A 15,660-nucleotide genomic window follows, 5' to 3' on the forward strand; every position below is an offset into this window, starting at 1 on the left:
CCCGTCGGTCACGCTCGCGACGAGCCACAGCAGGGACAACAAAGTGACCAACATCTCCGCGTCCTTCAAATTCCACCGGAGAGGCGTTCTCATGACAACACACACACACACACACACACTACAGCCAGCTGTAGTCATACGAGGTGAGAGGTGAACAAATGACATGGGAATGAAGTGGCAAACAAACTTGACAAACTTGTTTCGGGGGTAAGTGACGTGATACCAACAAACATTACAGCACTGACTCCATTCATCGTCTTGGCTGAAGGAAAAGGACGAATAATTCTAAAAAGGACACTTAAAATAATAAAGAAACGCAGACAAATAAAAGTACTTTAAATCATTAAATAAGCACTCACAAGGAAGAAGGAGCTCCCGGCGTCCTGCTCTCACTCAGTCGTCTGTCTTCCCTTAAAGACTCTGCTTGTTTGTCCCCACACTGAAGTCAAACCATCAGCAGAAACAGACGCAGCTGCTGGATAATTGGGAGCAATTTTTTTGTCTGAGAAACAGCCATGTGATAAACTAATGAATGAATGAATGAATCACGACTGAATGAATGGCCAGTGTCTGGCAAACAAACGCGTCGAAGACAAGGACAGACCGACGGAAGAGGAAGAGCACGTGGTAACTAATGATTTAGATTTTATTACGTCGCACATTTCCACAACAATACATTATTATCAGTTTGAGACACAATCGAAATAAACATAAAAAAAACAAAAAAAACAACCACACATACATATATAATTTAATCTGGAAACCTCATATACATACAGTACAGTACAGTACGGAACAGTGCACCCCTCTGGAATGATCTCACCCACTCTTAACTCATGACAGAAGAATAACAGACAGTTGATAATTAACTCTTAAAAGGTCAACGATGTTTGTTTGTTTGTTTTCCCTCTGATTGGTTGGAGCAGACATCCATTAGCAACACAATGCCCCCGTGCAACTTAAAATGTGGGGAAGAGGTTAATGAAACTCAGATGCTGCGTGCGTGTCACTCAATGAGAGGAGTTCAACCCATGTTACGTCTAACGATTGAACTTAAGGTTGTTATTTTTTAGACTAAAGGAGGTTTTCCTTACCTTGTTAATCGCCGTGTATCTTCATTCCGTCTTCCTCAGAACTGCCACCTCATGCCAGGCGGCGACACACCTACTCAACTATTGTTGTGGAGGTGTGGTCTACCAGTCCAACCTGACAAGGAAGGTCACCATTATCAGGTGACAGATTTGAGGAAGGGCGGAATGAAGATATGAATGAAGAAAACCAGAGGGAAACCTGATCCAAACTGACGAGCCGGTGTAAACCCAGACTCAGCACCAGTAAACTGCTGCAGCACACGTCACGTCCCTTAATTCACAGGAAAAAGAACAGCAAATACGCCACACACACAACAAGGAGTCTCACAGACAAAGAGGAATGATATCTTCTTTTTTTTTTTCTTCTCTCTCTCCGTACGATAACAAAAAATAAAAAGGGGGATATTTTTCCTTCATCTTCTTCTCCTAATACAGCACAGATACTCAGTCCAGGAACTTGCGGTTTGGATTAGCACCAAACAGAGCCACGCGGATTTCGGGCATCATCTGCGAACACAGAAACATCAATGAGTAACGCACCCACAAATTAATTATGAAGATGTGAGTGTGCCGGTGTCTCAGGTGTGACGGAGTCTCCAGCGGCTGACAAGCGCACCTGCATCAGCTGTCTCTTCTGATGAAAGGTGCAGCGGTGGAAAGCCGAATGACTTTTTTCGCAGTTATTTTGTCATCGTACGGATTAAAATGTGATAAGGAAATGTTCTACTCAACGTTCAAGTCCCATTTTCTTACAACAAATTAGCCCGTAACTTTATTTTGGAGCATTTAAAACATTGTAGACTGACGTGTCTTCACCTCAGCATCCGTTTGTCTATTACCACAACGAAAAGTTTATTTTTCTTCCAGTAGCTGACATCTTGCTGTTCAAATACTCCTTACAAACATTACAACCTCTTAAAAAAATAGATGCAAAACAAATGGATTAAAACTACAAAAAGCTTCTTTGTTTTCGTACCTGCTGAGCCATGAGGTCCAGTCTGCTCTCCAGGGTGTTTGCCACCTTGATCTTCCCGTTACCGTTATAGATCTCCACTCCACCAGAGCTGTGACGAGGGGGGGAAAAACAGTCCAGTCAAACATTTAAAAATAAAGTTTCATTACACTCAGGAGTCACTTTTTTTTTTTAATGCGACAGCGCTCACATGTCTGGAGACAGGAAGTTGTCCTGATCGACGCGGACCTCCAGGTTGTTCTTCACGGCCGCTTTGTAAATGGGAATATTCCTCTGGATGGAGGCCTGGAATAATATAAAAACACTTCAACTGTCCCGTAGGGCTGGGAATCACAGGGTAGCACACCATACGACACCAATAATATCCCGATACAATATCAATAATATCCCGATGCGACACCAATAATATCACGATGCGACACCAATAATATCACGATATGACACCAATAATATCACGATACGACACCAATAATATCAGGGTACGATATCAATAATTTCAAGATGCGATATCAATAATATCACGGTACGATATCAATAATTTCAAGATGCGATATCAATAATATCACGGTACGACACCAATATCACAATACGATATCAATAACATCACGATACGACACCAATAATATCACGATGCGACACCAATAATATCACCGGACGATATCAATAACATCACGATGTGACACCAATAATATCACGATACGACACCAATAATATCACGATACGATATCAATAACATCACGATACGACACCAATAATATCACGGTACGACACCAATAATATCACGGTACGATATCAATAACATCACGATGCGACACCAATATCACAATGCGACACCAATAACATCACGATGCGACACCAATAATATCACAATGTGACACCAATAACATCTCGATGCAAGACCAATAACGTCGCGATGCGACACCAATAATATCAGGAAACGACACCAATAATATCAGCATTGATATCGTACCGTGATATCGTATCGCGATATTATTGATATTATATCACGATACGATATCACGGTACGATAGCAATAATATCACGATGCGACACCAATAATATCACGATATAAGATCACGATACGATATCAATAATATCGCAGTACGATATCAATAATATCACAATACTATAGCAATAATGTCACGATGCAACACCAATTATATCGCGATACCAATAAAATCACGATATGATATCAATAATAATACGATAGGACGATTTCTGCATTAGTTATGTGAAAATGTGAATCACATCAAACTGACTCTGGGGAAATCAGTAGAAATAATCGTCTGTTTTCATGATGTCACTGAATTCACTCACCTGCACCAGCTGCACGTCCTGTTTGCGACAGCGAACGGTCACCTTGGTCTCCAGAAGCTGGTAGAATCCCTGATATACGACAGATTATGAAAAAAATATTACACGAGTGCCAGTTTTTTATGTACGTCTAATGCAGCCTGTTACAACAGAACTATACATTGTTATGATGTGGATAATGTCGAGTAAAGACTGTTGTCGTCTATTGTGCCAATTTCTTGTGCAGCTTCTTAAATGTGAATATTTTCTCGTCTTTTCCCCCCTCCACTCTTCTAAGACTGTAAAAACATTAGAAGACGTCTTTGTGAAGATTTGACATTTAAATGACCAAAGAACTAATAAATTCATTGAGGAAAATAATCACGAGATTAATTCATTTAGAGTGAAGTGGTAGAAGATGGATGTATGGCTGTATCCCTAATTGATGACATAAACCTGTATAATATAATATAGTACATTAAATATATTAACAAACCTGTAGCATGAGTCCGTCTAAAATAGCCGGATACCTCGCCGGATCTTTGGCGACTTTGCCAAGTCGCTGACGAGCCTCGTTCAGCATTTCCTGAGGACGCAAACACACAAATGTTTTGATTGAATGAATGGAATCACAGTAAATGATGTGTTTTATTTACTGACAAAACAATTTCAAAACATAGGAAAATCAGAACTATGAAAGCATGAATTAATGGATATATATAGAATCAATATCAGGCTTTTATTTATGTATTTTTTTTGAATGCTTTTATGCAGACTTTTTCCAAGACTTTCAAGACCTGTACAAGCTCATGTGATGGTTGGGTAAGTCCCTAAATAAACACTTGACACTCGACAGCCAGTGTTTAGACGCTCACCGAGATCATGTCATCGCGAGCCTTGAGGACTTTCAGGCGAGCCTGGTTCATCAGGTTTGACATCTGACTGTTTACGAGGAGACAAATAAGACACAATTCATCAACTCATTGTCAGTGAAGAAGCCTAAAGAAAACTGTGTGTGTGAGACACAAAAGAGTCACTGTAGGAAGAAGCAACTGAACACAATTAAGGAACATTCGGCATCACACACACACACACACACACACACATACACAGGTTTATCTTTGTTCTAAAAACGGCAGCGACTCGTCGTCATGACTCACATTTTCTTCTGCTGCTCGATCTGCTTCTCCTTCTTCTCGTAATACTCCATGATCTTCAGACGCTGAGTTTGGACCAGGCGTCCCTTCTCGATGTTGAACTCTTCCTCCGCCTGCAGGGGGAGACACAGTTCACTCACAAACCCTTCATGCGGAAAAAACCACACACTGGAATTACGTCGCGTACATTTACACAAAACTAGATTCTTTCCATCCTCATTTCAAGTATAGAGCATTTTTACAATTAATTTGTCTATTAAAGTTACTCCTTTTTTTCCCCCTTACACATTAAGAGCCCATGTGACCGTGTTAGTTGCAGAAATACCAAGAGACAATACAAAATAATTCATTTTTCAAAGGTATAAAGGCACAAAATGCAAATCAACAAATGTTCAGGGGGGTTATATTTCTTGAAACTGACAAAAACTGATAAAACCAGTTCCAAGATCAGATTAGAAAGTCATTATTTGTTATATGCTTATTAGCTAGAACTGAATATCTCAGTTTGGTGTCTTATTTTTTAAGGGGGGTAATTCAAGGCATTTGTTATATTATATTATATCATAATAATACTATTTATGCTTAGTGCAGGACTGGTAGCTATCAGAGGTTAGCAGAGCTGTTCTTATGTGCACAAAAAACACTGACTACAGGAAGAATAAGCTCCCTGTTTGGGTTGTGTAGCATTCGATTAGCCGACGTTCACGTCGTTGATTTGTTTACTGGAAATAGAAAGACGCGTGTTTAACGGAGATGGAAAATCAAGCGAACATTGGAAGAAAATCTGAAGCAACACAACTTATTCTTCTACAATAAAAACAGGCCTTCAGCACGTGGACATAAAGGCACACGAACGCCCTCCACTGTGTGCTCATACCTTTGCATCAATCTCCTCTGCTTTCTCATTGGCCTCCTGCTCGATGAAGGCCATCATGTGCTTGATCTGAAAAAAACAAACAGGAAACGCACGTCAGGGCAACTGATGATTCTTTTCATAACTGATTCATGTGTCCATAATACTCTTGTTTGGTCCATATAATGTCAGAAAAATGTTGATCTAGGTTTCCCAAATGTCTTATTTTGTCCACAAACCAAAATTGTGTGTGTTTTTTTTTGTTATAAGAAGCTCAAAACTCTTAATTATAAGAGAAATTGATTATCCTTGAGTATACTTGTTTCAAACAGAAAACCAAATAATACAGCGCTCAAAAACGAAACCAATGACACTTTATTACAACTGGTGATCGTCGGGTTTTTCCAGAATCAGCAAAGACTCCTATAATAATAATCTGGATGAAAAAAATACTTTGGATTCTGTTGCACAATAAAGGTTTAAACCAACTTCCCCAGTTCTCAGATTACTTCCCTGATTTCTTAATGTGACACAATCTAAAACATCCGTAAATATATAGAGAGAATAACAAAGGGTTTTATATGCTAATTCTATGTTTTAATATGGGATGATGCAGGGCAACGATGTCCACGGCTCTTCACGGTGGCTTCCTCAAAATTAAAGAAAGGTTTTTCTCGCTCTGCTGTGAATGAACTCTGCTGCCTGTTTCTATCACTGTGGTGAGGAATGAGGCTTTGATTGTTCCTGTGACCTGTAAAAACCCCACTATGTCACTTTACATTAGTGCAATAAAGATCACTTTTTGTGTTTGTAAGACTTGTAAGGCTTGTTTTTGTGTGCTCTCTGTTTATGGTCCGGGAAAAACAGAAAAACTGTCATTTAGTTTGGTGGGCGTGTGTTTCATATAGGTGTGCGACCACTTTGAAATAATAGTTTTATGTCAACTTTAGGCAAGGGTCTTGATTTACAGAGGCTGCCATCTTGTGTCATAACATTTCTACAGCGGCCTGTGAGGACAAATCAGCCGGAAGTGTGTGTTTTTGCTTTTGGAATTTGCTTTTTGGGAATGCAAAATTCATAGATCACAGTTGGCAGGGAGGAGACTCAGCATCTTAAGCTGCGTTTCCACAATGGTACGGTTAGGTTTGGAATAGTAGAGAACCTCAGTCATACTTGCATTTCGACTAACAACAGTCTCTTTACTTGGTAGATTTCACATATTTCCAATTGTTATAATCCACAAACAGAGAAGGCACAAAGACCTGAGCCTCCACAGGCTGATTTTTGGTGAATCATCCAGAACATTTAGCACTGATAATATGTTTTGTTACCACTCTGCATCATGTGTATTTACTATAAATAGTCTAACATAGCCACTTAGCCTTGATTGAACAATAAACCCTAATGAAATCAATCTTATTTAATAACCTAAGTTGCCCCCTCAGTCTCATCACACTGTTATCAGGCCTTCAGTTATTTCCAACTTCCTCATCATGTGTTCATCATGTGACTACGTGGAAATATGAGTCTGTGCATCCTCGGCTTCAGCTTCACTCAACACAGGACACACAATAACTGCTCGTTTCTATTGTTTATCCTTTTCACGCAAAGAAAAAACACCCACAAGTGATGTTTTAATGGCTACTTGTTTGTAGCTAACCCCATGCTAATAATGCACTGCACCTTCGTCAATGTCATTCTCCTCGCAAACACCCACATTTGAAGGAGAAATACAGCACAAAAAGACACAATTCGTGGTGTTTTCATGAGACGAATGTCAGCGCACACTGCGACTGCAACATTAGCGTCGTGTCAGCGGTTAAATTGCGTCATTTTGAAGGTTAAATCGCTCCATTACCTGCTTCTGAACGTCGGCATCGCTGAGCGCCATGGCTGCGGTTGTCAAAGATCCGCCCGGGCCTGGACACACACAGAAAAAATACAAAAATAGTCAAATCAAACACACCCGGAAATATAGGAGGTCGTATGTTACATATGTGGCGTTTAAATGTCGCAAAATTGGCGTCAAATCGACGGTTATTTACCGGAGAATCACAGACGAAGAGGTTTGAATTAATCGCCGCAGTCGTGACTCGTAAAGATGTCCACGGAGGGTCAGCTGATCTGCGAGGTCACGTGATGTTTACTTCCGGGAAAAGGCAAACCAGAGGAGAGCGCCAGAGAGGCGTTTAAAGGTAAAAAAAGAGGAACTATATTTGTTTATTTTCATTGATTTAATGTTAGATTATATTATTTTTGTCCCATAATTCATTATATTTTTGTTGCTGCTTATTTTAATTTTTAGATGTTTATATACTGTGTCAGAAAACATTAAAACATATATATTTATTACATTTTTGGTTATTTTCCATGATGTTCCTCCCTTTACTGACTTTGTTTATAATCAATGTGAATAGAAACATGAAATCTTACCTGTCATGTGCAGTATTATTTTTTTCCAGTGTGAGCAATAGTATATATTATTATATATATATATTATGTGTAATTTTACACTCATTATCATGTACATTTTTATTTTAATTATTGCATTTATATTGTTATTTATGCCATATTTGAGTAATATCTAAAATGTTATAGTTTCCACCATATCCTCTTACAAAGTATTTTTCATTAGATTTATTTTTGTAAATGCTTAATTTTAGTTTTTATTAGTTTTAGTGTTAGATAAAAAAAAAATAAAAAATATATCTACTAACACGCATCAAACAACAAAAGGATTATGTATGAAATTAATTAACAAAGACATAAACTAAGCACATTTTCAGTACAATCTTACTTAGTTTTAGATGAATTGAAACCACAGATAAAAGCTGAATTTGTGTAAATCAGTGTGTGATCCTAATCTTTTATTCACCCAGCGTGTACGAGCGTGTGCAAACACGCTGGTACTGGAGTTGTGTTGTGTTTTGCCAGCAGATGGAACTGTAGGGTGCAAAGTCAGCGTCAGGATCAGCTCCTCTTTCTGTCTGATGTGCATTTTCCACTCACTGTGGACTCGCACGCTGTGTGAAGCTGCTGTTTGAACAGCAAACACAGAACCGAGACCACAGACCACTCCGCCACCGATCTGTAGCTCCCCCACCTCCCAGCCCTCCTCACAGAATGAACACAAAGGTTAAAGTCTGATTCCAGGCAGACAGATAATCGCAAAGTCACCACTGACGCGTCTCCTGCCAACTGTTGTGTCACGGATTTGAGGGGAGAGAGAGAGTGAGAGAAAGAGAGGGGAGGAAGGAAGGGAGGAAAGAGGGAGGGAGGGGGACAGAGAGACTCTTCAACAGCTTGTCCAGCTTGTCATTCTGGTGCCAGGCCCAGCTCGCATGTCTGCCGCCTCTGTGTCATTCTGTGGCTTCGTGTCTGAAAGCGCTCTGATTTTTCCAGCACCTGCTCCTCACCTCTCAGCTCATTCAGCACGACACCGAGAGGACGCAGGTACGCCACAGGGGTTTCTTTTAAAGACGACATAAATAAATGAATGAATGAATGCATGAATGAATACATAAGAATGAAGAAAAGTTGGAGCAAAGCTTGTAATCACGAGAAAAGTCTGTGTGAAAACCAAAGATGTGATTTGATCCTGTGTTTCTGTGACAGCAAGAGTGTTTTCATGTGTTAAAAGAGTCACAGTGGTTATGGGTCACTGATGTGGTCAGAGGACAGAGGTGTTTTGTCTTTAATCTGATAATCATTATGTCCTCTTCAAAATCACAGCAGCACAATAAAAACCCACTGATCATTGATTTCAACACAAGTCTGTTGTCTCTGGACGAGGATCAATGGGAATCCAATTACTCAAGTAGGCCAGTGAGTGAGGGAGGATCACAGGGGAAAAGGTCGATTGGTCTCTAAAAAAAAAACAGGAACACAGTCAGTAGGTGTGTTTGTTTTGTGTGTGTGTGCGTGCGCGTGTGTGTGTGTGTGTGCGTGTGTGTGTGAGGATCGAAACAAAAATGTATAAACCAGAAGAAGCAACAGAGGTGGAAATTTCAAATTTTACTTCAGTGCAAGTAAATGTACTGGTCTCAAATTACTCAAGTTAAAGTAAAAAAGTAGCTTGTTTAAAATGTACTCAGAGTAAAATTTACTTAGCTTCTTTCTTGTGTCATTTAAAAAGGACAAGGGAACACAAATCTCATGTGAATTTTTTTCAAATATTATATTGGCAAAACTTCACAAATTAAAAGTGCTGACGACAAAATAGAATATGTAAACACAATGTATCAGTCAACATGGGTCAAAGGTCACTCAGGGGCCAACGCAATTCACCTGTCCTCATCGGTCACCTGTCCTCTTCACTCACCTGTCCCCTTCATTCACCTATCCTCTTCATTCACCTGTCCTCATCAGTCACCTTTACTCCTCAGTCACCTGTCCTCTTTGTTAATCTGTCCTCTTCGTTCACCTGTCCTCATCGTTCACCTGTCCTCATCATTCACCTGTCCTCATTGGTCACTTGTCCTCATCGTTCACCTGTCCTCTTCGTTCACCTGTCCTCTTCATTCACCCGTCCTCTTCGTTCACCTGTCCTCTTCGTTCACCTGTCCTCTTCATTCACCCGTCCTCTTCGTTCACCTGTCCTCATCGGTCACCTTTACTCCTCGGTCACCTGTCCTCTTCGTTCAACTGTCCTCATAATTCACCTGTCCTCATTGGTCACTTGTCCTCATCGTTCACCTGTCCTCTTCGTTCACCTGTCCTCTTCATTCACCTGTCCTCTTCGTTCACCTGTCCTCATCGGTCACCTTTACTCCTCGGTCACCTGTCCTCTTCATTCACCTGTCCTCTTCGTTCACCTGTCCTCTTCATTCACCTGTCCTCTTCGTTCACCTGTCCTCATCGGTCACCTTTACTCCTCGGTCACCTGTCCTCTTCATTCACCTGTCCTCATCGTTCACCGCTTTGCACAGCATTAATAAGGTCAAATAAAAATAAAGCTACAAACGTATAAACGTGTAAAAGGCTTGAATGTAAAAAAAAAAAAGTTAACTTTTAAGACACTTTTTTGTCATTTCTACCATAATCGTACAAACTGAGACAAGAGAAACAGAGAAAACCCACTTCATTTAATTCAACCTCATGTCACAACTATCATGTCATCACCAATTACAACTATTTGTTCTTTCTTTTTTTTTGCATCACCTCTTATGAGTTGAATTGACCAGTCAGTGTGAGTGAGTGTGCCAATGTAACCGATATTCAAGCTCCAGAGACACCGTTAGAGGCGGGGGATTTGTTCTTGTTAAGAGACGCGATGTGAAAGCGGAGAAGCCTCAGACACAAGGCCATATGATGAGAGCGTGATACAACATTAGTCAGTGAGGAACAAGTGTTGAGGAAATCTATTCTGGGGCAGACACGCGAGGGTGAATAATTACGAGGCACATGGAGGAGACAAGAGTCACCTCAGAGACGTTTGAGCTGAATTCGTTCAGTCATGCTTCACATGTGGCTGTCCTAACTTATCCTTTATTTAGACATTATAATATCAATAACCAGCCACTTTATTTGCGCACACAGGACATCTAATAATCTAACATCTAATCCTCTGTTTGAATCTCAGCAGTGCCATCACGTCTAAATACACTAAGCTGCTGCCATGTGATTGGCTCACAAGGTTGTTGTTGTTCACAAGCATTTAAGCAGCGGGTACCTAATAAAGTGGCACTGACCGATCATTTTGTCACTTCCACGAGCCAAATTCTCACGACACGTGAAATCGCCGGAATAGCTTCCACTCCTGCGCGACACATGGAGATGCATATGGCGACTAAACATAGTAAGGCATGCAGGTTGAGGCTATAGATAGCCACAGCCGCTGTACCTCAGAGCAGCCAGTGAGCAAACTTTTTCCATTCATCAGCATTGCTGATGTCACCGCAAGAGCCGAGGCACAGCGGAAGAGCAGAGCCAACAGATTCAGCAAGTGAAATATCATAAAGTAAAGGGGCTTAATATTATGGAGATGTCACCATTTCTTTGATTCAAAACAGGAAAAATAGTTTGCACAACTATCGGGAACCAGGTGTGTAGGGAACAAGATTATAGGACATAAAACTGCACAGAAATCATCAAATATGTACGGGTGTAACTGACTTGAATTCAGTGTATTTATCCAATAATAATAATATTTTTTGGACTTATTTCATTATTAAGGCTGAAGATATTTAAGATAACTGGACTTATTTCAAGGTATGTTTGATCTTGTTTCGTTGTGTTTTCATTATATTTGGTCAAAATTGGAGATAAATTTGAGCAAATTATAATTAAAGAGTAATTGTTTTCTCATTTTCAAAACTGTCTATATGACATTTCTTGGTTGCCTGGTTTGTGGTTTGGATCGGTGATGTTGCCTCACTGCCCTCTGCTGGATTTAGTCAACCATTACTTCCTCTCCGACCCACTGAGATCACCTTCACAATAAAATCTGAAGCAGCCTGTATCTTACCATGTTCCCCATGCTTTTATTATGGTAACCCACTTTTTAAAAAAGTGACAAATCACTTTGACCTAAAAACTGTAATTTCTATAGAAAAACTATGTTTTCATTTAAAAATTGATTAATTCTGGTCTAGATTGACCTGCTGCACCCATAACAAAGATGATTAAAAATGCTGTTGACCACATCGGCTTTGTTGAAACTGTAGCCTGTAACCATTAAATACTAAGGGACATTCAAACCATTAAAGTACACACACACACACACACAAAGCTGGTTTTAAGCCAATCAGACAACACACACAAGTTCCTCTGTGCAGCCGTGTCAAGACCTCGTGCTGGAAGTGATTTCATTTATGTCTAGACAGACTGAGGCAACAGCGTCATTGCACTGGTCAAATGAGAGAAAGTGAGTGTTGGAGTTTATTGTATGACCTATGAACTTCTTGTATTATTAAAAAATACAAAGAAGCGTCCACGAGAAGTTCTTGCCTCCTGACTTTCTAAAACTTCTTTTGTTTTAGAAAGCATCCAGCTGTCATTCTGGAGGGAAAGGCCCCAGTCCAGTTCAGCAGGGAGGATGAAGGTGGTGAGGAGGCCACCTCCTCAAGCCCCGGCCTCACCGCGCTGCCTCTGACCCACGCAGAGAGCGCCACCCCTTGGCAGAGCGAGAGCCTGCTGGCAGAGTCCTGGTCCACGATGGGCGACGTGGACGTGGAGGACTCCAAGAGCCTCGACAGCAGCGACGACGCACTTCAAGGCGAGGAGGAGAACCACTTCTCCAACAACGACATGGTCCACCTGGAGCGAGAGGAGGTGGAGATGCTTGAGGAGGCGGATAAGAGACGAGAAGAGGAAGAGGTGGAAGACGAGGAGGAGATGCAGATGAGCGTGATGAGTGTTTTAGGTGGGGAAAAGGAGCTGGAGGAGCTCGGGGAGGAGGAGCAGGACATCGAGGCTCCGGAATCTGAGGAGATCCTGGTGTCAGCAGAGGAGCCTTATGTGGAGAAGGAGCCAACAATGTTCAGGCAAGTGGTTCCTCCGATGGCGCTGCCTCATCTGCCTATCCTCAAGCTCGATCCACCGTCCGCAGCATCCACCCCGGTCTTTTCATCCATCCCCTTTGAAGCTGAGCAGCTTTATTCCGGTCAGGGGCTCCACCCTCCATCTATCCTCGCACCGATGGAAGCGGAGCCTCCAGTAGTGGAAAGTGTGGAGCATCTGAAATTCTCACAGATCCCTCTTTCAGATCCAGAGGAACATTCAAAGTCTGAACCGGCAGCAGGAAAGGTGAAACCACAGCCACCTGTTCCAGAGACTGCCAAACATCTGAGCTCCACAGAGCTGCTGTGTGGAGGCGCTGCTTTAGTGGCCATTGTCGGCGTGGTGGCGTACGGTGCGGTGGCCTACTGCAGGAAGTAGTGAACCTCTCCTTCAACCCTGAATCACACGTTCAACACAGTCTGTTTCTCAATCTATTCCCGATTCATTCATTTCACTTCACTCTTTCTCAAACTCTGGTTTGCACCACAGACTGTAAATAAACAGTGGACGCAGTCTTCTGGTTGCAAAATGAACTCTAATGAACTCTAACTCTAACCTAACGGACGACATCAGCATATGCTCCATGATCTATCATCAGCATCATCTAAGAGTCACAAAAGCATCAAGTTCCACTGAAGAACTCATGACTGAGACATTAACTCTTCAGGACAATGTTTACTGACTATAAATCAAATGAGAAGGAGCATCATTTTCCCCATTGAGTTATTTTTGCAACCAGCGGAGTCGCCCCCTGGTGGCCTTCATATGCTTCACTTTTTGAAACTGAAAGACTGCATCCATTTGTATATACAGTCTGTGGTTTTCACTCTTTGTGTTGCAGTTATTTAGATTTTTTTTTTCCAGGTCTGTTTTCTGCTACCTCAGCTCGCCTCAGAGCTCATGGCCTTTGTCATTGTTGTGTGTGTTTTTTTTCCTCTCTATTCAATCGGAATGTAACTGATAAAGTGTAAAATCGTGTAACGTACAATTTTAAAGAATCCCTGAAACTTGACATTGTCTATTTGAGGTTTTCTTTGTGTGATCGCGTCTCTTAGTACATCAGCAGAACTCAAACATGGAGGATGAAATGAGCCCCAAGCTAAAAACCTGAGGACATGACGCGACGGATCAACACACACTCACAACCATGTTTGCAGAGCATTTCGTATACATAATGCACCCTTAACCTAACCTCAACCATCACAACTAAATGCCTAATGACCCTAAACCCAACCTAAACCCAATTCTAACCCTAACCCTAAAACCAGGTCTTAACCCCCATAAAAAGCACTTTAAGGAAGTGAGTACCAGCCAAAAATGTCCTAACTCCTGGTGGTTTGTACAATTGTTGGTCAAAGTTTGGACAGTTTACTCATGAGGGTGTATTGGTTTGGGTTGAATCTCTCCACTGCCACCTGCTGGTCATGCAGCAACACAACCGAGTCCAACCTTAGGTCAACAGGACGTCCTGTTCACATTTTAACTGATGGGCCAAAAATAGATAATTATTGGCATTAAAAGCTGTAAATTATATATATTTCCTAATGATTTATTTTAGTGAGACTAGGCTTTATTTGGGTAGAACAGATAAAAAAAATGAATCATGGATCAAACACATTATAACATGGATCTGTCGTGTATGACTTTCAGATAATTCCAACCTTCAAAACTGTTCATTTACGTCGGGTGCAAATCGGCAAAATGGACGCCACAATCCAAAGCGGCCGACTTCTTGTTGAGTTGAGGCCATGGTGCCAGTGGACTTTTTTGGTCGTCTTGGGCTATAACAAGTGCCCACCAAGTTTCATGAAATTTGGTCGAACTCAATTTTGGCTTCAACACATGGGTCCGAGCACTATGACAATATCGCATTTTCGCCTCCACCTGACCTCCGTGCCAAGCGTCCAGAGTTTTTATGCACGTTAATCTGCTCAAAAATAACTGCAAAGCCATGGATTTGATAATAATCTGAAGGAAAACAACAGGGCCTGAGCACAAATTCATGGCAGGGGCCGAAGAATCACCAAAAGTTACATACTGCAGCTTTAAAAATGGAACAAGTGGGATTATCTGAAGAAAAAAATAACTTAGCCAGGCCGCATTATTTTACAAAGTGGAATAAATGGTGATAAAAAATAAAATAAAAATAAAAGGGAAAATAAGTGCATTTTAACAGCAGCAGTTTATTTTACCTGGTGTTCTCGCCCTGCACACGAACATGATATCACTGCAGATAATGATTGTAATTCTGCGGTCGCGCCCGCACTCGGGGCCTGACAGACTAATCATACACCAGCGGCTTCAACACTTCTTGATTTTCATCTGGTGACAGTAAATAAAGAAGAACAATGGGCCCGACTGTGCCGCGGCTGTTTCCCACATCAGTGCCAACAAGCACGCAGCTATTGAATCGAGAAGGGGAAGGAGAGCTCTTCTTTGTTTGGAAAGATAAAGCTGCAGCGGTGTCGGCCAAAGACAGACAGTGTTACAGTGCCACGCTCACAGATTCACATCAATGCACCATCTCACCGCATATTAAACACGGGGACTCCCTCCACATTAGAATGTCCAGATAACAGCTCCACTTGAGCCAAATGTGAGGACATTAAAACCATTATCTGCTTTATTTTACAGGTGAACGCAACAACACAGAAGCTCAACTCAAATATTCATCAGTGCGCGTGTGACAATAAAGAGGAGAAGAAAGAGGAAACACTGAAAACCACAAAGGTTTAAGACTTTCAGTATCGCGGTAATGAGGAAGTGGACACATGGGTGTCAAATGTGGTGACA

The 15,660-nt window shown here is 41.3% G+C and overlaps 2 protein-coding genes across 2 annotated transcripts; one reads left to right on the forward strand and one right to left on the reverse strand.

Annotated features, from left to right (window-relative positions):
* Window positions 1-1,426: 1,426 nt before the first annotated feature.
* atp6v1e1b (ATPase H+ transporting V1 subunit E1b) lies at window positions 1,427-7,487 on the reverse strand. The gene is made up of 10 exons (XM_083906923.1): window positions 7,413-7,487; window positions 7,226-7,287; window positions 5,392-5,457; window positions 4,518-4,627; window positions 4,233-4,299; window positions 3,854-3,943; window positions 3,382-3,450; window positions 2,255-2,349; window positions 2,068-2,155; window positions 1,427-1,598 (listed from the first exon to the last, which is right to left on the reverse strand). The coding sequence occupies exons 2-10, from the start codon at window positions 7,256-7,258 to the stop codon at window positions 1,536-1,538; spliced, it is 681 nt and encodes a 226-aa protein (XP_083763049.1). The 5' UTR covers window positions 7,259-7,287; window positions 7,413-7,487; the 3' UTR covers window positions 1,427-1,535.
* Window positions 7,488-8,693: 1,206 nt separating this feature from the next.
* Window positions 8,694-13,787, forward strand: LOC310941395 (uncharacterized protein). Its single transcript, XM_083906559.1, has 2 exons — window positions 8,694-8,820; window positions 12,348-13,787. The coding sequence occupies exon 2, from the start codon at window positions 12,523-12,525 to the stop codon at window positions 13,243-13,245; it is 723 nt and encodes a 240-aa protein (XP_083762685.1). The 5' UTR covers window positions 8,694-8,820; window positions 12,348-12,522; the 3' UTR covers window positions 13,246-13,787.
* Window positions 13,788-15,660: the final 1,873 nt, after the last annotated feature.

The sequence above is a fragment of the Microchirus variegatus genome (genome assembly GCF_963457635.1).
Source record: "Microchirus variegatus genome assembly, chromosome: 20".
Classification (NCBI taxonomy): Eukaryota; Metazoa; Chordata; class Actinopteri; order Pleuronectiformes; family Soleidae; genus Microchirus; species Microchirus variegatus.

Bases quoted from the DNA above. Each gene is read 5' to 3' on its own strand.
- atp6v1e1b (XM_083906923.1), bottom strand. From the start codon at position 7,258: ATGGCGCTCAGCGATGCCGACGTTCAGAAGCAG. The intron at 3,451-3,853 runs GTTTGTTAATAT...GTCGTATATCAG, and splicing joins TAGACGGACTCATGCTACAG to GGATTCTACCAGCTTCTGGA. The intron at 2,156-2,254 runs GTGAGCGCTGTC...CCCTCGTCACAG, and splicing joins AACTTCCTGTCTCCAGACAT to CTCTGGTGGAGTGGAGATCT.
- LOC310941395 (XM_083906559.1), top strand. From the start codon at position 12,523: ATGGGCGACGTGGACGTGGAGGACTCCAAGAGCCTCGACAGCAGCGAC.